This window comes from Plecotus auritus, assembly GCF_963455305.1.
Source record: "Plecotus auritus genome assembly, chromosome: 9".
NCBI lineage: Eukaryota > Metazoa > Chordata > Mammalia > Chiroptera > Vespertilionidae > Plecotus > Plecotus auritus.
The window spans coordinates 3,390,531-3,411,974 of record NC_137783.1 but is presented as its reverse complement, the minus strand read 5'-3'; the positions used below and the strand labels follow the sequence as shown (position 1 = coordinate 3,411,974).

The following is a 21,444-nucleotide window of genomic DNA, read 5'->3' as shown; positions in this document are numbered from 1 at the left end:
CTAAGACTGTGGGATCCATCTAAGACTGTGGGATCCATCTAAGTCTATGGGGTCCATCTAAGTCTATGGGGTCCATCTAAGTCTATGGGATCCATGGTCCTGAAAGACATGCTTTGGAAATGAATCCGCACCTTTTCTTCCTCAAAACTAAAAATAATTTCTTCGCTGCCAGCCCGGCTGTCACCAAGTCTCCCGCCAACACCTCCCTTCGGAGCGTGGAGATGCAGCTGACCTTTAAAAGTGTCACCAAGAGACGTTTCCTCCCCAGCACCAACCAGGACCCTCTGGGCCGCTGTCAGGGGCGGGGCAGGACAGGCTGGCTCCCTCCCCGGTTCTGCTGCCAACGCCCCCGCCCCTCCCGCTCCGACAGGGAGCGCGACACTCTTCACCGCAATCAAGCGCAGAGGCTTCCTCTTAATAACTTATAATTAAATCAGCGCACTGATTAGAAACAGATCTCCTCATGCAGCAGCACCCCAACCTCACGGAGCAGATTTAGAAGACGGATAATAAGTACACAATTGAATTTCACGTGAACAACTTCTGGAAACCTTGTCAAGATGAATCACGGTATAACCTGTGCCTGGCTGGCATCTATGGCAGGCAGCTGTGGCCGCTCTGGCACTCCAGGAAGGGGGGCTGGGACTGTGTCCCTCGCGCCCCCCGTTTGCAGCCCTCTGGCTGCACCCACACAGTTTGTTTTGCTGACAGTTGGGCCTGACCCCAGGGCCCCGCCAGGCATCCGCTTCCTGCCGTGATGGCGGCAGGACAGTGTGAGGTGAGGTCCCGGCTAGCGGTTTACTATTCTGTGGGAATCGCTCCTGCGGCCCGCGGCCTCCCGGGCTGCTGCGGTCTGTGCAGGGGCGACAGTGGTAAATGCTGATGAGAATCCTTCTGCTTCCTGAGTTCCCCTCGGGGGCCGGCAGAGGCAGGCTGCGACAGCCTTGCGGGGGCTGGTAGAGGTGGCGTGTCTAGCTGGGTGCGAAGGCAAATGTGGGGGTGCGGCCTGCAGGTGAAAGCACAGCCACCCTCCACACTGAACACATTTCGATGGAGAAGGGATCTTTCTGGAATGTGCAAAATGCAATCTCATCAGTGTTTTGTGGGTTTGATAAAACCCTGCATGGGGCAGATTCTTGACTCAAAGAAGCTACTTGCTGGACTCACGTTAAGACCCCGAACTGCAATCGGGCAGGTGACATTTATGGGGCATGAAATCTATCCCCCAGAGAGGTGCCTGGCCTGGGCCACCTAGAACCTTCTTTGGCAGCGGGATCTGTGTCCACCTGGGGCTGAAGTGCAGCCATGAATGAACACTCTCTCCAGCTGCTCAGGCGCTGAACATGCACACAGAGGCCACGGCGCGAGGCCTGGGTGGTCTTCAGAGACCCGTCAATCCGGGGGGATCGACCTGGCTGAGCACTGTGATCTGGGGACAGACTGCTGACCCCCACGTAGGCCCCGATTTGCTCTGGGACGGGGCCCAGGAACCTGCCTTTCTAAAGAGCCTCCCGGAGAGGGGAGAGCCCCCCTCACGTTGTTCTCATGGAGCAGGAGGCCCTTCTTCCAGGCAGCGCCGTCCTGGAGGCTGGCCCTGTGTCCCGGGCCAGCCTGGGAGCATCTGGGAGGGCTGCTCCGTGCGTGGGGAGCGTGGGGAGCGCCACCCTGGCCAGGACGTCGTACCTGCCACCAGCTGGGGACGACGAGGGGGGCTGGCCTCTCGTTTCAAAGAGAAACGCGGACGCATCCCAGCGGGTTAATCCGAGTCTGTGTGGACTCACCTCTGGACACCGGGCAGGGACGCTCAAGGAGACAGCTGTTCTGGGGAGCGACCCAGCTGGGCCCTCGGGGCGGGGGCTGGCGCTCACTGGCAGCCACGAAGCCGCCAAGCAGCCTGCGCCTGCCTCCAGGCCCCCGGGGGGAGGAGCGGTCACCCCGGGCCCGCCTCGGCCCTGGCACAGAGCGGGGAGCTGCCGGGCATCCGTCACCAGCCTTCCCCCGCGGGTTCAGGAAGCAGGGTTCGCTGACTGCGCCGCAGGGGTGGGGACTGCGCCTGCGGGGCCCAGGGATTCCCGGGGGAAACGCACTCCACCCACACGGAGTCTCAGAAAACAAAACCAGACAAACGAACAAAACCAGAAGCGAACATGCAGAGCGCCCCGCACTTCTGCTTAACGACTGCGAGGCTCCGTCAGGGAGGGGGCCGCACGGGCTTTCAAAACACCGCAAATGAGGGCGCAATCGCAGGTGATGCCTGAATACGTATTTTCAGCGCCTCTGATTTAATGAAGTTGCTAGACAACAGATGCCTTCTCTCAACTCCCCCGCAAGCTGCCTTAAAAGTCATCCTTTAATAAAGTTATTCGGGGCGATGACACAGTGCTGACACAGTTCTCTCTGGGGAACAAATTATTTTCCTCTGTAGGACTCGAAACTCTTAAAACCCAATTTGCTGTAAAAGCTTACAGGGGAAAAAAAAATCAATAGAACTTTTGCAGACCAAACTAGTTTTAGTGAGGCAGTGGTTGCATCGTCTCCAGGAGGTCTGAATTGTGCACCCTCTGGTTACGGCAACATCTAAATTGGAAACTTTCAGATACTTCAACGCTCTCCCTGTGTTTTTGGTAACAGGAAACGCCCCACAGGAGGCTTGGATGCCAGGCAATTTGGCCAAGGAGGTCCCAATGTTCCTTTCTTCCTTTCTTACCTTTTTTTAAAAAAAATATTTTTATTGATTTCACAGAGGAAGGGAGAGGAAGAGATAGAAACATCTATGATGAGAGAGAATCATGGATCGGCTGCCTCCTGCACCCCTTCTGGCCTCCCACTGGGGATCGAGCCCGCAACCAGGGCATGTGCCCTGACCGGGTATCCAACCATGACCTCCTGGTTCATAGGTCAATGCCCAACCCCTGAGCCACACTGGCCAGGCCCAACACTTCTGATCACAGAGGAATTCCAAGCCCAACAGATGTCACGTGCATGCGATTTGTGGCCCAGTCACATCCATGAGGATGGTTATTTCAAAACTCGCACACCAACAACAAAAACGGAAAGTAGCAAGTGCTGGCGAGGGTGTGGAGCAACCGGGACCCTGTGCATGACTGCAGGCGGGATGCTAACACGGTGCAGCTGCTGTGGCAAACCGCTGGTGGTTCCTCAAAGGATGGAAAACAGAACGAGTGTGTCACCAGCACCCGCTTCCGAGTGTGCGCCCCCCGCAAGCGAAAGCAGGGAGTCGGACAGGTTCCCAGCAACGTTATTCACAGTCGTCCAAAGGTGGGAACAGCCAGGGTCCCTCGAAGCGTGAACGGTTAGTGTAACGTGGTGCCGACACAATGGGACATGGTCCAGCCTTCAAAAGGAAGGTGACCCTGGGAGACACGATGCTGAATGGAATGAGCCAGGCACAGAAGGACGAATACGGTACGACTCCCCTTAGGAGGCTCCGTGAGCAGGGGAATTCACAGGGACAGAGAGGGGAAGGGGCGCCGGGGGCAGGAAGAATGGGGAGCTGTTCAATGGGGACAGAGTGCTGGTTCTGCAAGACGGAGAGTCCTGGAGATGACGGTGGGATGGTTGCACCACGGGGTGGGTGTACGTCATTGCCACTGAACTGTGCACTTAAAATGGTTAGAGGGGTAAATCGTGTGCTCTGTAAATTTCACCACAGTGAACTATAACATGAGTACGGGTAACTTGGCTTGAAAGCTAAGCTTAGCCCCCTCCACCCTAAGAGGCCACACTAGCTAATGGGCTGACGATGGAGTCCCCAGAGGTGTCTCCTCAGGAGGAGCCGACCGTGTCAGGGACCCACCGTCGTCCTGGGAGCCTCGCTTAGCAAGGCAGCCAGGGGTGCCGCACCTGGCCAGGCGCAAGGAGACCTGGGCTCCCTGACATCCCCCCACCCGAGCTCTGCCCCCAGCCGGCTATGGGTTACACCAACCAGCCAGCACCCTGCTCGCCGCCCATGAGAGAAAACAGCCACAGGAAGTGAGCTGCCCAAAGTGGGCAGAGCAGGTGGGCAGAGCTCCCAGGAGAACCGTCCTCACGCCCCTGCACCGCCCGGCTCGCCAAGGCTCCAAGATGCTCAGATGTTGAACAGGCAGTATCCATGGACACAGACACCCTCGGCAGTCACCTGCCCTTTTAGGACACGCCCCTCGGAGGAAAGACTCGGGGGTCTCAGGAGCACCAGCAGAAAAGCAAAGCAATGAGCCGCATTGTAGTTGGGAAACCCAGATAGGATGACCCCCCCACCCCCACCGCTTGCTCCCCGCGAGGCTGCGTTCCCACACTCACCTGCCACGCGATCAGGTCCTTGAGCTTCTCGATCTTCTCGTGCGCCTCCGGGTGCTCCTGCAGGTACCGCTCCGTGAAGAAGGCCTGGAGGGGCAGGAGCCACTCAGTACCCCCAGCACCCAACATGAGCTCTGCACACCTACTGTGCGCCAGGCCCTGGGGACAGAGCTGTGGGTCAAACAGACTCACACTCCTGCCACCAGGGAGCACACTCCCCTGGCTGGACCACCCCCCGACCCCCCAGGCCAACCCCCCCTCCCCCAGAACCCAGGGCACAGAGTCCAGTCCAGTCAATCCATGAAGTGAACGGGCAGCCAGGAGGGGCATTCGGGGTGGCACCCCAGGCCTGGGAGCCCAGCAAAGCCACAGCTGACCGGGGGACTCAGGTGAGTGGCTCAGTCTGCTGGGTGGCAGCTCCTCAGAGGCTTACAGGCCCGTCACCCCCACCCTGAGCCCTGCCCAGGTCTGGCGGGGCCCGCTGGGCCAGTGACCCTCGGCCTCTGCTTTTGCTTGTCTGGACCAGGGGTCAGCTCTGCTCTTGTATCAGAGCAGCTGCAGGCGGGGAGGAATGAATGGCCAGGGCCACGCTGCCGACTGGGCTTACAAGGACAGGGGTGGCTGTGGTGCCAACGCCGGGGCCAGACCGCACGGCGGTCCGTCAATGCTGCCCACTCCCATCTCGATGCTTCCCGGGGCCAACTGGCCCTCTCGACGGAGCTGGCCCTGACAGACTCGATCTCGTGGCCTCAGCCACTCCAGGGCTCATGAAAGCCACAGGGGTCACTCTTAGAGCCAACCTGGGGGACTGTGCCCAGCCCGGGCCTGGCCGTGTGGGCCCTGGACCGTCTCCAGCCTGCAGGGGCTGCTGGGTCCCCTGGCCTGGCCTGGCTCATCGCTGCTGCACCGCTCAGAGACCAGGCTGGGACGTCCCTGGGCAGGGCTGTGGAGAGGTGGCGGGCCACCTGCCTTTTCGTAGTTTGCGAAGCCGCCCATGACGGCCGGGTCCACGATGCCGTTGAGCAGCATGGAGAGGGGGTTGATGGGCAGGCTGGGGTCCTCCAGGTGCTGCTGCACCATGCCGTCCAGCTTGTCGTTGGTCAGCTGCATGGTCTCGATGGCGTTCTCCAGGGGGCTGATCTCCACCTGCGGGGGCGTGGGGGGCGGGGACCATACAGGCGTCGGGCCGGCTGCTCCCACGCCCATCGCCGGCCCAGCCGCCGCTCGGGCTCCCGGGACCTCGCCAGGGAGCAGCATTTCCGAGCGAGGACAGGCTTCCTCCTCCCGTGGTCCTTTCTACCCAGCGGCTTTTTGGGGCGCAGTCCCCGATTCCCCGGACCAGGCATTTCAGTCTCATCGTGTGTCCACACGTGTGGTCCCCACGTGCCAACCCCAAAGGAACAGTGCCAGGCCGCCTCCCCCTCGCCCCCGAGGCTAAGCTGCTTCCTGGGGCATCTGGGCAGCTCCCCGACGATGGAACCCCGACGACCTAGGGCTCCTGGGCAGAAGCTCATTCAGAGGCTGAGCGCCTGGCGAAGGAAGGGCCCCTCGTCTGCCCCGTCTCACGCAGTGGTGCCCGCGAGGCTTGCGTGCTGCCACGTTATCTCCTGAGCCGCCCCTCAGGGCCTGCCGGGGTGCCGTGGGCCCACGGAGGGCGCTCCCAGCGCAGAAGGTGAGAGGGCCCAGGGTGGGGACAGGCACGGAGCCCGGGGCTTCGGATCAGGAGGGTCACCTGGGGTGGGGCGGGGATGGGGTGAGCAGGGCACGCTCTGGGGTGGCCTGGGCCTCAGACTGGTAAGGATGAACGACTAGAGGGAAACGCAGCTGGGAAGAGAGTTTCCCAGGTGTTTTAGAACCAGATCTGGATTTTCAAGGGGATTCACTGTACACTAAGTGGTAGCCAACGCCCTCTGGCTAAGACCCTGCCAGGGGACGGCAGGCAGGAGACACTACAAAACGGACATCTTTCAACCAGACCGTGTATGCAGGCCATCGCCGCTGCCATGCATTCAAGGGGAGCCTATGGCTGACTAGTCCCTAAGGAAACAACACCACGGCTCTCCGCGGGCAAAGCAGGGTTTAGCTAATGAGATGCAAGTCTTTATTTCTTTAAAAAGCGCTGGGGAGGCGCTCGGCTAGTGTGGCTCAGTGGTTGAGCATCATTCCATGCACTGGTTCGATTCCCGGTCCGGGCACATGCTCCATCCCCAGTAGGGGGTGTGCAGGAGGCAGCTGATGCACGATGCTCTCTCATCACTGATATTTCTCTTTCTCTCCCTCTCTCTTCCTCTCTCTGAAATTAATAAAAGAACGTTTTTTTTTTAAATTTTTTTTAAGTGCCAGGGAGGAGTACCCAGCTATCTTGGCTTGAAATGAGCAAGTGCTATTAATCAAGGTGTTTGTCATGCAAATGACGATGAAGCCATCAGGAAGGAGCTGGGAAAAACCCTATGCAAATGGACCTGGTCCTAAACTCTCCATTCAGCTAAGCGAAGGGGCTGTGGCCACCCCGGGGAGGGCTGGCTCACCACCTTGTGGGAGGCATGAAGCTCAGTCCCCGTTTCCCATAAGCTCGACCGGCTGTGCTCACATCTCACTAGGATGTTTGAGGACGAAGAGACCGGGGCTCCGGGGAGCATGGGGTGGGGGGAAGAGGGGGAGTGTGATGTCGGGTTCAGTCTGTCTGATCTGGGGGGCGGCATGTGCACTGGGCAGTGACCACACGGCACGCGTGGGGAAGCATGAGCGAGGGCCACGACATTCCTCCCGGGCGTGTCCTTACCATGAAAACGGACTTGACCTCAAACCACCTGAGAATCCCAGGCAACTTGTACGCGGTCGTGTAGATGGTCCTCTCGATCCACATGTTCTGTGGAGGGAACACACGTCCGTGTGAGCGGGGTCAGCAGCTCGGCGGCTTCTGCCCCAACGGGACTTCCGGCCCTCGCAAGGCCAGCCCCCCAGGACGGGGTCCCCCTGGGAGAGAGGACGCTCGGGAAAATGTGGGGGGTGGGGGGGTTCCCTCGGAGCAAACAGGTTTCTGGAAAGGCTGCCGTGAGTGAGGCCCGAGCCTTACTGAGCCGTCATGAAAGGGAAACTCAAAGGCACGTGCATTGAGGACAACGGGCCTTCATTCCGGTGACCTCTCACACAACAACAAAACCAGTGCTTTAAGCTTTAATATTTCCACACCACCAGCGCATGTTTACATTCTAAAATAAAGATACGGAAACAGAAGGGAGAACAATCACCCACTACTCAGACACGGTCACTTACGCATTTACCAAGCATTAAAAAGTGTGTATAGTTTCCATAAAAACACCACTCCGTAATCTACATCTTTTGTAACAGGCTGCCGTACATATGGGAGGAAATAGTTTCAAGCCAATAAATGTAACTCCTTCACCCCACCTCCTGCGCTGTCACCTCCCTCACCTGGGGCGGGTGCTCACGGAGCGGCTGAGTCTGTGTACAGTGACCCTGATACAGACACAGGGACACGGGGGCACCTCCGCCGGGACCCGGGTCCGGATGGAGGCGACTCGGACACGCCCAGGAGGAGGCACGTGTGTGCTGTGAACTCACGGCGCCATCACCTGTCACAGCCTCCTGGGGACCTGGGACGTGGTCTGTGAGACACCACCGTCTCACTACATGTGAGGGGGGCTAGGCTAGGGCTGTGGTCGGCAAACTCGTTAGTCAACAGAGCCAAACATCAACAGTACAACGATGGACATTTCTTGTGAGAGACAAATTTTTTAAACTTAAACTTCTTCTAACGCCACTTCTTCAAAATAGACTCGCCCAGGCCGTGGTCTTTTGTGGAAGAGCCACACTCAAGGGGCCAAAGAGCCGTAGGTGGCTCGCGAGCCGCCGTTTGCCGACCACTGGGCTAGGGTGTCTGCACAGCAGGGCCTCCGAGGCCATACTGGCCCACAGGCCATTTGGTTGGGGTGGAATGAGCTAGAGAGAGAGAGAGAGAGAGAGAGAGAGAGAGAGAGAGAGAGAGAGTGTGTGTGTGTGTGTGTGTGTGTGTGTGTTTACCGCAAATTCATTGTCTGGGTTTTTCTCTCCCTTGCGGATCGGCCGAGAATATTCAAATCGCTGGACCTCGTTCACCCTGTAAAAACTGCAGAGAGAGAAATCATTAGGCATTTAACCCCCAAAGCAGTTGATTTCCTTTGCGAGGCAGGGCCTTGCCTCCCAACAGGTCACCTATTCCCTAAAATATCCCTGACCTTGACCCGAGGCGCTCGCCGAGCCTGTCTCTCCCCACAGCTTCGACGCGGACGTTGGCAGGTGGAAAAATGAGCTGCAGCTGCCTCCTCCCCGTCCCCCAAACCCTCAGGGAGACCAGATGCAGAGTGACAGAGACGCCAGGCGGCGAAGGTGACTCGAAGGAGAGGGAAAGCCCGCCTCCACGCGTGTGCTTGTTCCGTAAAGCTTTCAATCCACGATGGGTCCGTGTAGCTTACGCTTTCAACAACGAGCTCCTTACAATGATTTCACTTAATACTTCATTATTTTGAAAATAAAAAACTACATCTTTATTATTTTTAAACAGGTCTTCCATGCTTTACTGGTCGTTTCAGATCCACACACGGCAGATCTGCAACCACCAAGGGTGGCGTGGACGGGACCCCGTGCCCCCCTCAACAGGGGTGGGGGGGGACCCCTGCACTGAAACGCAGGTGGGGTCCCCACACCGGAGGGAAATAGCTGAGTGTATACTACGTTTCGCTCTTTGTCTCGGAGGAGAAAATGTCGCACAGCTTAAAACGCATGCCTTGTGGATGCGACCGTTGGTCAATCAGCAGTTTATTTATCATTACTGCTGACAAGAGGTTAAGGATATGAGAGTGAGCCCACCCAACCTCAGGCTACAAGGTAAGCAGATCCTGAGCCATCAAATAGGTCAGTTGTTTTGTTGTTTTTTTTTTCACCAGAACATGGATCAAATAGGAAAGAAAATTCTTAACATCCAAGAAACATCAGGGTGCACCTCAGTGGAGAGGCGTCAAATCTCACTCAAATCGCCGTGTGTCGTTCTCCATGGGGAGCGAGCCTGGGACCCCCTCTTCCTGCCTCGCAGAACGCAAACACTGGGGCCACCCCCAGGCACGGGAGGCATGCGGCAAACTTCCCAGGATCCTCTGCCCGGTGGGTCATAAGCAGACCAGGTGACCCGTCCTCCGCCTGCCGTTTCCCTGGCCTGCCGACCTCTGACCCCCGGGAGGGAACAACCCGGCACCCTCCCAGCCTTGCGTGTCGGCGTCTTCCTCCACTTCCTTTACAGCTGACCCTCGAGCAACATGGGTGTGACCTGCCCAGGCTTGCTGAACGTGGATGCTTTTCCGTAATCACGTGACTGTTTCCCACCCGCGGCTGGGAGCCCGTGATGCGGAGGGCTGACTGTGCGCATTGGGCTACCAGGGGTGGGCAAACTTTTTGACTCGAGGGCCACCATGGGTTCTTAAACTTGACCGGAGGGCCGGAACAAAAGCATGGATGGAGTGTTTGTGTGAACTAATATAAATTCAAAGTAAAGGAGCGGAGGGGAGAGCAAGAGAACCGGATAGAACAGCCGGATCCGGCCCACGGGCCGTAGTTTGCCCACAGCTGGTCGCCGTTGTATGGAGGGGACCTGAGCAGGGGGTCCTGGAGCCAGTGCCCCCAGATGCCGAGGGACAAGTACGTTGTGTGGTTGTCAGAAGTTATACCAAGGCTTCTGGACCCTGGGAGCTGGTGCCCCTAACCCAGGCGTTGTTCATGGGTCAAGTGGACTTCCTTCACTGCACCCCACTTCCTTCTTGATGCTGGAAGCGATCTGCTCCCCTTCGCCAAGGCTAAGCCTGGCCTTTCCCAGTAAAATGACCGATGAGAGCTATACGGACGGCCCCTCCCGCCCTCGTCCAGGCAGGGACATGGGTGGCTTACCTCACGATCTGCTCGGAGACTGGCCTGTGGAATCTCGGGGGCAGGTCTAGCTTGGGTTTCACCGTGAAGCACTGGATATCTGAGGGTGACGAGGTCAAGGATCACGCTCCCGGGGAGGCAGCCCCAGGACCTCAGCCCTCCCCCTCCCGGCCTGGCGCTGGCCCGGGCGCGCGTGGCGCTGTGTAAGGATACATTGGCCGGGGGAGCTTTTAATCTCCTCGCTGGGCGGGGACGTTGTCTTCATTTTCTCGGCGTTCGGAAACTGAGTTAAGAGCCGAGCCTCAAAGTCTTCCCGGCGTTCATACTCTTTCCCCCGGTAGATGAAAACTTTGCCCTGCAAACGATGACGTTCATTAAGGAAGGGGGGTGGGGGGGCCAAGTTCACACACGAGGGTTCTACCCGTCTCGTTTAAAGGAAAAGGCTCTGCCCCAGCCCGTGTGGCTCAGTGGTTGACCTATGAACCAGGAGGTCACGGTTCGATTCCTGGCCAGGGCACATGCCCAGGTTGCAGGCTCCATCCCCAGTGGGGGGCGTGCAGGAGGCAGCAGATCAACGATTCTCATCATTGATATTTCTGTCTCTCTCCCCCTCTCCCTTCCTCTGCGACATCAGTAAAAGTGTTTAAAAAAAAAAAAAAAAGGAAGAAGAAAAGGCACTGACCGTGTAATTGCATGGTCTTACTCAGCAAGGGCCCAGAACAAGGGCCGCGTGAATTAACCCCGTGTCCTCGGCACCAGCACGGGCCACTGAGCTCAGGGCACGTGCTGCAGGCTTCACAGGAACAGCCAGCTTACAAAACCATGGAAACCAGGTGCACACCCGCCAGGGGGCGTGACTCAGCTAAAGGGAAACCCCGTGCCAGGACCAGTGGGTCACGGTGCCACACACGGGGCGGGGCAAAGAGGTATACAGCTGTGAATGTGTGAAACACAAGTTTATGCTGGTGACCTTGGGGGTGTAAGCAGGTCTGCGTGACCTTGGGGGGTGTAAGCAGGTCTGTGTGATCTTGGGGGGAGGTGTAAGCAGGTCTGCGTGACCTTGGGGGTGTAAGCAGGTCTGCATGACCTTGGAGGGTGTAAGCAGGTCTGCGTGACCTTGGGGGGGTGTAAGCAGGTCTGCGTGACCTTGGGGGGTGTAAGCAGGTCTGCGTGATCTTGGGGGGTGTAAGCAGGTCTGTGTGACCTTGGGGGGGTGTAAGCAGGTCTGCGTGATCTTGGGGGGTGTAAGCAGGTCTGTGTGACCTTGGGGGGTGTTATGCAGGTCTGCATGATCTTGGGGGGGGGGTGTACGCAGGTCTGAGTGACCTTGGGGGGTATAAGCAGGTCTGCGTGACCTTGGAGGGTGTAAGCAGGTCTGCGTCCTGCCTTACACAGGCTGCCTTGTCGGGGCCACTTCTGCCTGCATGGGACACAGCAGCTCTGTCAATGTATCTGTAAGGAAGGTCCTGACTCCAAGACGTACTAGGTCTCGGTGCCTTCCCGGCTGAGTGTCAGTCACACGAAGGTGGCAGGGAGCAGGCAGGGTGATGCCACCATTGGGCCCTGGCCTGCTGCCTCCCCCCACCCCTCCCGCCCCATCTCAGAGCTGTGAACCCAGAGGAGACCGCGCCCAGCCAAGGGGCCTCAGTCACGTGGGCATCTCTCGCTGGTTCAGCCCGGGGGTTCTGGGCAAGGGGCTCCAGGCTGGCTGGTCCCACGTCAGTTGCAGCCCTGCCATCGGCCGTGACCCCGGACAGATGCCCGAGAGGAGGAGGGGAGAGACAGGCGGACGGACCGAGGGCATGTAGCTCCCAGAGGCGCGGCTCCAGGTCACCCTAAAATGGGTCTAATGAGTGAATTTTCAAAAGATAAACAGAGAGCTCCTGGCACGCGCTTTATCTCCTTCCCTATTCGCAACTTATCCGCTGCTCCTGTGAATTATTAAAGGAGGAGCAGTTTAAGAATTGAACATTTTATCCACTTCGTGCTGAGGTCTGTCGTCAAGTACCCGTTACAGACGGAAAATGCTCTCCCTAAAAACAAAATGTCACGCAGGAAGCACAGGAACGCGTAGTCTTCGTTGGACATGTGAATGTGCGCGTGGACATCTGGAAAGGCGAGAGAGAGCCACGCCCTTCAGAAGCTCGGGGAGACTTAATGTGTAACGGTCTATGGAACGAGCAGGGATTCACCAGGCTTCACAGCAGAAGGAAGACTTCATAATAAAAACACGTAAAGGCTTTCGCAGAAAAAGTGGTGAGCTTTCGGTAAAGACACTGTAACAGTTTCTAGAAATGCCACTTACTTTGCATTCTGAAGCGGGCCCTTCACCCATGAAAGCACGGGGACGTGTACAGCTAAAGTCAGGCGTTCCTCGTGAGGAACGTAAATGTGAATCGGGTTACAAACATGAGATACATTCCCGAAGAACACGTCGGTTCCCGAGGCGGCCGCCCAGCCCTGCCTTCAGTCCCCCCACAGTCACCCTGTTTCTGTAACACCTGCCGATGTCATTGTCAGACGCCCCCGGCAGGGGACCCGGGAGGGGGCAAATACATTGCCACAGCCCCGCGGGATTATTGCAGTGCGCACTGTGCACGTGTCCCTCCGATGGGGGGTGCCCCGGGGGGACACTGACCCTCGGATGCGCGGCCCACGCCCTCCCTCCGCATGGGAAAGGGTCCAGAGTAGCACAGCGACGCTCACCCGCAGGAACGTGGGAAAGCCCTGTCCGTAGTAGCCGACAGCGAAGTAGTCCGGCTTGGGTCTGATCACCTTGACGATGTTTTCGTAAAACTGAGCTTGCTTTTTCTGAAAGGAAGTAGAAACTGCATTTCGGGTTTGAACGGAGCGTTTGGGGGTCTGCTCCGGATGCCCCCGGCGGGCTCCTCGGGGCCTGGCAGTGCCAGGAGGGTGGGTGAGGGGCGTGAAGCCACCTCCGAGTTGAGCTCACCACCCCTGCGGAGGGCTGACGGCATTTCTCACTGATCCTCTGCATTCCCGGGGGAATCTGACCCAAACCCCACATTCAGCAACCTGCTGCGACCACTGTTCGCAACAACCACACAACAGGTGTTTGTCTTTTGACTAAACGGCTGGTCTTTAGTATTTTTAAAAAATATACATGTATTTTTATTTCAGAGAGGAAGGGAGAAGGGAGAGATATAAACATCCATGATGAGAGGGACTCACTGATGGGCTGCCACACTGGGGATCGAGCTCGCAACCCGGGCCTGTGCCCTGACCGGGAATCCAACCCTGACCTCCTGGTTCATAGGCTGATGCTCAACCACTGAACCATGCCGGCGGGGCTGGTCTTTAGTATTTCAAAAATGGCGTTGGTCAGATACTGGGACATGTTAAAGAAGAATTTAAAAGGGCAGAATTCTGCTCTGAAATAGTGACAAACACCACAACATCATTCAGTGGGTGCCGTGGTTCGAGAAGGCAGGAGGGAGGACAGACAGCTTTGGTGGGAGGAGAAAGGTCTGGGCTTTTCTCCACCCGCCCGGTCGGGGCTCCTGTGGGCACGGGGTCAGCACCGTTCGCATGTAAACCCTCATGGAAGCCCGAGAGCTTGGTACCTGAGGGCCAGGAGCAGTCGGCAGGTAAGTGGAGGCTGTCCACCGGACAGAGGGACACGGGTGGGACGCTGCCCGGGGCCACAGGAGAACCCCAACGTGGAAAGGGAGAGGGAAATGCCAGGGAACTACGTTCAGAGGGCCCGGGGTCCTTTATGTAGAAAGAAGGAAGGACCTGCCAAAACCGGTGTGGCTCAGTGGATAGAGCGTCGGCCTGCGGACTCAAGGGTCCCAGGTTCAATTCCGGTCAAGGGCACGTACCTTGGTTGCGGGCACATCCCCAGTAGGGGGCGTGCAAGAGGCAGCTGATCGATGTTTCTCTCTCATCGATGTTTCTAACTCTCTATCCCTCTCCCTTCCTCTCTTCCTCTCTGTAAAAAATCAATAAAATATATTAAAAAAAAAAAAAAAGAAGGAAGGACCTACCAGCAGTTTGCTGAGCTGCTCGTAATCGAACATCTCGTTTTCGTACTGTTCGGCCAGCTCCTTGCCCAGGGCGATGGCCTCCTCCCACATCTGCGAGGAAAAGGGAAGCGGGAGAGAGAAACCCAAACCTGAATCGTGCGGCCCGAGCGTACAGCAGTGCCACAGCCGTTCCCGGTGAAACCCGTCGGAAGTCAGCTTGCTTAAATCAAAATACGACGGGAGGGATGTCGGCAAAGACAAGCAGTTCCCGAGGTTCGTGTCCTCTGGCCATGATCGGCACCCGCTGAGCACCCTGCGGCCTCTGCCCACCGTCCTGCCGACCTGCGTGGCCACCAGCCCACCTGCGTGGTCAGCCGAGGAGCCAGGGAGGGGGACTGCAGGGCGAGGACAGGCTGTGACGAGCCTGATTTTGCTCCTTTCCCCCAATCGCCCCGTTTCATAGACGCTCTGCCTCAATGGTCAGAAAGACCAGGGTACAGGTCAGCGCGAAGCTAAGGTCTGCAGGAAGCTGGCTTTACGGGCGCAAGCGGCAGGAGGATGCCAAGCCCGCTATCACGTGACAAGGGGGCCTTTCTGTGAAAATGTGTTTATTAAAAGGCTGATAAAATGCTGACGCCTGTGGGATAATTTGTTGAAACATAGAAGAGGCCTGGGTTTCCCTTATTTTCCTTGGGAAAAATAAAAGAGAGGGGTTTACTTGAGGAGAACACGGAAAATAGAGAGGAATTGCCTCTTCCAGGAAGCCTGCCATCCACCTCCTCCTTTGTTCTCCCCTATTTTAAGTCTTTTGGTGATGTGCTGGATGTGGGCCCTGCCCTGTCACCCCTCAGAGACGGTAAGCCCCAGAGGGCGGAGCCCCGGGCCGGCTCAGCAGCCTTTCATGAACAGAACGGAAGGCTGTTGGCTTAGAATCAGGAAAGGCCCCCACCATCCCAAATCCGGTGTCCTCAGACACCGATCGCCTCCTTCTCCGCCCACCATTGCCGCAGACGGAGCAGGGATCCTCGGGGTGAGTGATTTCCCGCATCCGCTCGGTCCACTCTCTTGTGTAAGTCCCGCCCCTGGCCAGGTGGGTCTCTTGCTTATGCCCATTTTGCAGATAAGGAAGTTGAGGGTCGAACGCGTCAGGCACTTGCCCAAGGGCACACAGCGGGTAGACTGGCCCAGCTTGGTCTTTCCCCGCAGTTCTTGCTCGCGATGACGGTTACTAGCTGTTTGAGCTGCTATGAAACGATGGCGGCTTCCACAACGCACTTTCTTGCTCGGTTCTGGAGCTGGAATCCGAGGTCAAGGTGCTGGCGACTCGGTTCTCAGTGAAGACTCCTCCTGCCGTGCGGACGGCTGCCTCCTCGCGGGGCGGCCGGTGGCCCTGAGCTCGCTCCCTTCCTCCTGGATCAGCTCTGATCCTTCAGGGCCGTCCTAGTCATGCCCTGTCTAGACAGAGTTACTCCCAAGGCCCGACCTCCTGACCCCATCCCTGGTGGTTGGGGCTGCAGCATATGAATCGGGGTGGGGGGGCGATGCAAACATTCAGCCCGTGACATGGATCACGAGTGTGAAAAGTCAGTCCACTGGGAACACAGGCCACCAAGCCCCACGCCTGGCATACCTGGGCACCGCCAAGCCCCACGCCTGGCATAGCCTGGGCACCGCCAAGCCCACGCCTGGCATACCCTGGGCACCGCCAAGCCCACGCCTGGCATACCCTGGGCACCGCCAAGCCCACGCCTGGCATACCCTGGGCACCGCCAAGCCCACGCCTGGCATACCCTGGGCACCGCCAAGCCCAGGCCTGGCATACCCTGGGCACCGCCAAGCCCAGGCCTGGCATACCCTGGGCACAGCCAAGCCCCACGCCTGGCATACCCTGGGCACCGCCAAGCCCCACGCCTGGCATACCCTGGGCACCGCCAAGCCCCACGCCTGGCATACCCTGGGCACCGCCAAGCCCCACGCCTGGCATACCCTGGGCACCGCCAAGCTCCACGCCTGGCATGCCCTGGGCACCGCCAAGCCCACGCCTGGCATACCCTGGGCACCGCCAAGCCCACGCCTGGCATACCCTGGGCACCGCCAAGCCCACGCCTGGCATACCCTGGGCACCGCCAAGCCCACGCCTGGCATACCCTGGGCACCGCCAAGCCCCACGCCTGGCATACCCTGGGCACCGCCAAGCCCCACGCCTGGCATACACTGGGCACCGCCAAGCCCCACGCCTGGCATACACTGGGCACCGCCAAGCCCCACGCCTGGCATACACTGGGCACCGCCAAGCCCACGCCTGGCATGCCCTGGGCACCGCCAAGCCCACGCCTGGCATACCCTGGGCACCGCCAAGCCCACGCCTGGCATACCCTGGGCACCGCCAAGCCCACGCCTGGCATACCCTGGGCACCGCCAAGCCCCACGCCTGGCATGCCCTGGGCACCGCCAAGCTCCACGCCTGGCATGCCCTGGGCACCGCCAAGCCCACACCTGGCATACCCTGGGCACCGCCAAGCCCAGGCCTGGCATACCCTGGGCACCGCCAAGCCCAGGCCTGGCATACCCTGGGCACAGCCAAGCCCCACGCCTGGCATACCCTGGGCACCGCCAAGCCCCACGCCTGGCATACCCTGGGCACCGCCAAGCCCCACGCCTGGCATACCCTGGGCACCGCCAAGCCCCACGCCTGGCATACCCTGGGCACCGCCAAGCTCCACGCCTGGCATAACCTGGGCACCGCCAAGCTCCACGCCTGGCATACCCTGGGCACCGCCAAGCCCCACGCCTGGCATGCCCTGGGCACCGCCAAGCTCCACGCCTGGCATGCCCTGGGCACCGCCAAGCCCACACCTGGCATACCCTGGGCACCGCCAATCCCCATGCCTGGCATACCCTGGGCACCGCCAAGCCCAGGCCTGGCATACCCTGGGCACCGCCAAGCCCCACGCCTGGCATACCCTGGGCACCGCCAAGCCCACGCCTGGCATACCCTGGGCACCGCCAATCCCCATGCCTGGCATACCCTGGGCACCGCCAAGCCCAGGCCTGGCATACCCTGGGCACCGCCAAGCCCCACGCCTGGCATACCCTGGGCACCGCCAAGCCCACGCCTGGCATACCCTGGGCACCGCCAAGCCCACGCCTGGCATACCCTGGGCACCGCCAAGCCCACGCCTGGCATACCCTGGGCACCGCCAAGCCCCATGCCTGGCATACCCTGGGCACCGCCAAGCCCCATGCCTGGCATACCCTGGGCACCGCCAAGCCCCATGCCTGGCATACCCTGGGCACCGCCAAGCCCCATGCCTAGCATACCCTGGGCACCGCCAAGCCCACGCCTGGCATGCCCTGGGCACCGCCAAGCCCCACGCCTGGCATATCTGGGCACCGCCAAGCCCACGCCTGGCATACACTGGGCACCGCCAAGCCCCATGCCTAGCATACCCTGGGCACCGCCAAGCCCACGCCTGGCATGCCCTGGGCACCGCCAAGCCCCACGCCTGGCATATCTGGGCACCGCCAAGCCCACGCCTGGCATACCCTGGGCACCGCCAAGCCCACGCCTTGCATACCCTGGGCACCGCCAAGCCCCATGCCTGGCATACCCTGGGTACCAAGCCCCATGCCTAGCATACCCTGGGCACCGCCAAGCCCACGCCTGGCATGCCCTGGGCACTGCCAAGCCCCACGCCTGGCATATCTGGGCACTGCCAAGCCCACGCCTGGCATACCCTGGGCACTGACCCCTCAGCCGCCTGCCAGTCTTTCCCTTTCCTTAGTCGAATGACCCCCCCCCCCCCGCAGGGCCTTACTTATTACTGAGTCACCCAAGGAACTTAAAATACGTTTTGCACAGCCAACGGCCTGAAGAAACCATCTGCTGTTTTGCTGAGAAAAAGGCTATTCTGATGAGGGTTGCATGTAGTACTTGGAAAGACAAAATAAAAATAAGCCCCGAGTGGAAAAGGATCTCGGGGAAGAAAGAGGCGGCGAAGCCCTTCCTACGGAGGACACACTTGCTCCTTCCCAGAATCCCCCTCTGCCCACCCCGGCCTCCTTCCCGCTCAGGTTGCCACGTCGCGGGCGTCCCTCCCACCTCTTCATCGGCTGGCGGATCTTTCTCGGTCCCCCCAGGGCCCAGCCGCGTGTCCAGGAGGGGAGCGCCTCTCCTCCCCATGCTTCCTCCAGGCGCCTGCGTACCCCGCTTCAGGGAAAGCGATGCCTTCACCTGCCCCTCGCTCCGGACGTCACTTTTCTGCAAACTCACTCACCCCTCAGCTGCCCAGAGCCTCAGGGCTCCCCGTTCCCTGCCTAACGTGTTCTTGCCCTAAAGGACGGATGAGATGCTTTAGACACATATCAAAGCCATTGTGTTTAAAGCATGTCTTTTATAAAAATGGATTTTTATTGATTTCAGAGAGGAAGGGGGAAGGAGAGAGAGACAGAAACATCCATGATGAGAGAGAATCACGGATCGGCTGCCTCCTGCACGCCCCCCAACGGGGGATGGAGCCCACCACCCGGGCATGTGCCCTGACCGGGAATCAAACCGTGACCTCTGGTTCATCGGTCGATGCTCAACCACTGAGCCACACTGGCCAGGCCAAAGCACATATGTCTTGAATACATATCTTATCCAACTCATCCTGAGGGCTCCTGGTGGTGTTTTCTGTCAGATTTTCTATGCACCCACCACCACCACCCAGCCCCGTTGAAGGGATTCTGCATGGAGGAGATTTCCATCCGCCTTTCGTACGACAGGCTCCGGGGAGTGTGGGGCACTCCCGTTTCCAATGTGAAAGCCCTGAGGAACGGTCCGAGCCAGAGAGAACCCACATTCAGCACGATCCCCATTTAGGTTCTCTCGGCGAGGAAATCGCTTTACGTTGTGCGACCGAACTGCCGCCTGGCTCCAAGGGCCCTGGGCTCGGCGGCTCCCCGCAGCCGACAGGAAGGTGCCCCATCTCCACGCACAACTCCATTTTCTGGTGTGAAATCCTTAACCCGTTGGCAGCATTCTCGACATGGTGCGTTCACGTGTGACCCCGCGTGGGGGAGCGGTGAGGGTGCTGACTCTGAAAACTGGTTTTCTCACGCTTCCACGGTACATGGTTGTTTCTTACAGGAGCGGATCGTAACGGACGCTCAGGCCAAGTCCCGGGTGATTGAGTAGATGCTGGAGAATATTGGAATTTTCCCAAACTTTAGGAAATGCTGGCATAAACGCCAAAGAGGGTGTCATTACATTTGTGCCTGCAATTGCTCTTAATAACAACCGTGGTTTTCCAGGATGAAACTCACAGGATGAGGACACTGCACCCCCAGTTCGTAGGAAAGAAGGCCAAGCATTTCACCAAAAACAGAAACGGGCGCCCAAACCCCTATTTTTGGTTCACGAGATGACGCAACACGCCTCGTTCTTCGACTTGGGCACGAGGCGACGTGCGAGGCTATTTTAAGAGGCGAAAACAGAGCTGGGGTTGGAAATAGTCACGGCTTCCCACGCCACGTGGCTGCCAATCGGGCGCCCCTCGGCGGCCGCTGCCCGGCGGCTCCGTCGGAGGGGCCCTCCCCGACCGCCTGTTCCTGCGGCAGGTCTGTTCTGGACTCCTCCTCCACAGAGAAGCCGGTCATTTTCAGTGACGCGCCGGAGTTAAAGGCTTTATTGGAAATTACTAGGCCTCCACCAAGCACAGGGAGACAGGCAATTCAGAGCGTGTTCAGGGAGGAGCGCTCGCCCGCCGTGATGACACCCGACAGGAGGCATTCGGGGGACGCTGGAGCGGGTGACAGCACGATAGGAAAGGGCTGGGAGCGACTGTCAGCCCAGGAAGGAAGAACCGAAAAAGAATGAAAAGGGACAGAGATGGAAATGACATTTCATGGAGAGGAAGAAAAAGTTAAAAAAACACACACACGCAGGGGCTGAGCGGAGAGACACTGAAAACTCTTTAAAATGGGGGAAAAGCAAAAATAAAAGAATGATTTTACGTGGAAGGAATTCAGAAAGATAACCACGTAATTCAAAAGCTGGAAGAGTGTCCGACATAAGGACAGACCATCCTCTTGGCTGCTGTTTTTGGAGCACAAGCTAGAGAAAAGAAAATTTTAAATAAATATATCACTTATTGATTTCAGAGAGGGAGAGAGAGGGAGATGGAAACATCAATGATGAGAGAGAGTCGTTGATTGGCGGCCTCCTGCACCATCGGGGATCAAGCCCGCAGGCAACCCAGGCATGTGCTCTGACCGGGAATCGAACCTTAATCCTCCCGGTTCATAGGTCGACGCTCAACCACTGAGCCACTGCGGCCGGGCGTGCTAGAAAAACTTTGCTAGAACCCGATGCCAGCTTCCTGCCGGAACTGTGGGTGTCCCTGCAGCGACGATGCTGTCCACGCCACGCCACGCCACGCCACGCCCCCGGGCTGCCCGAGCGGCCTGCTCCAGGTCTTTGCAGGCAGCTCTGCCTGGGCCCGTAAGTCCATCTCCCCTGGGAAGCTGCGTACATTTAAAACAGCGAGAGTAGCTCTGGGTGTGCCGTTTGCCCCACCGAGGACAGAGTGACGGTTCCTTCATTTCGCAGGTGACAGCCTGTGTCCGTGAGCCGAGGCGTCCTCTGCCCGCTCATTTCCATGTTTCAGTTTTGTGATCCCAGAAGCGGATGGTCTCAAGTTGAACTATGGTATCATTCCCTTCTGAATCGATGGTTTTAAAGAATTGCAATTCCCCCCTGAAATCCAATCGAGCCAAAGTCCTGGGATCTGAACACTCCTGCTGCAGAAGTGATGCCGAATGCAGGCCCGATGGAGCTGTGTCAGCAGTTCCCTCTGAGCCTGTCCCCGACTCGGGAAGGCCCTCCCTGCGTGCCAGTCCCTGCTCACACTCGGGGACTCCTGTGATCACTCTGTACAAAGACGGCTATTTCTAACAGGTGTGCAGGAGTCGGGGCAGGAAAAGCCAGACCCTTTCCTGGAAGAATCTGTGTTTGTCTCACCTACAGCCTCTGCGACGAAACCTTCCAAACCACAACTTGTAACAAATGTCCGGGTCCACAAACTTGTAGCTCAGAGCGTGTGCAAGTGGCGCAGGCAGGGGTGCGTGGGCAGGTGCAGGCAGGGACGCACGGGCAGGTGCACACAGGCAGGTGCACGCCCGTAGGGGCATGCGGGCAGGTGCATGTGGGCAGGTGCACGCCGGCAGGTGCACGTGGGAAGGTGCACACGGGCAGGTGCAC

At 58.7% G+C, this 21,444-nt stretch overlaps 1 protein-coding gene across 5 annotated transcripts in view; it reads right to left on the bottom strand.

Annotated features, from left to right (window-relative positions):
* Window positions 1-21,444, bottom strand: part of DOCK1 (dedicator of cytokinesis 1) — a 331,039-nt gene that overhangs the window by 13,458 nt on the left and 296,137 nt on the right. For all 5 annotated transcript variants that reach the window (XM_080641474.1, XM_080641473.1, XM_080641477.1 and 2 more), the window contains 8 exons: window positions 14,223-14,312; window positions 12,922-13,026; window positions 10,429-10,570; window positions 10,237-10,315; window positions 8,344-8,428; window positions 7,082-7,168; window positions 5,269-5,445; window positions 4,303-4,386 (listed from right to left, as the gene is read on the bottom strand). In XM_080641474.1, coding sequence (XP_080497600.1) covers window positions 4,303-4,386; window positions 5,269-5,445; window positions 7,082-7,168; window positions 8,344-8,428; window positions 10,237-10,315; window positions 10,429-10,570; window positions 12,922-13,026; window positions 14,223-14,312 — 849 coding nt within the window. The remainder of the gene's footprint in view (window positions 1-4,302; window positions 4,387-5,268; window positions 5,446-7,081; window positions 7,169-8,343; window positions 8,429-10,236; window positions 10,316-10,428; window positions 10,571-12,921; window positions 13,027-14,222; window positions 14,313-21,444) is intronic.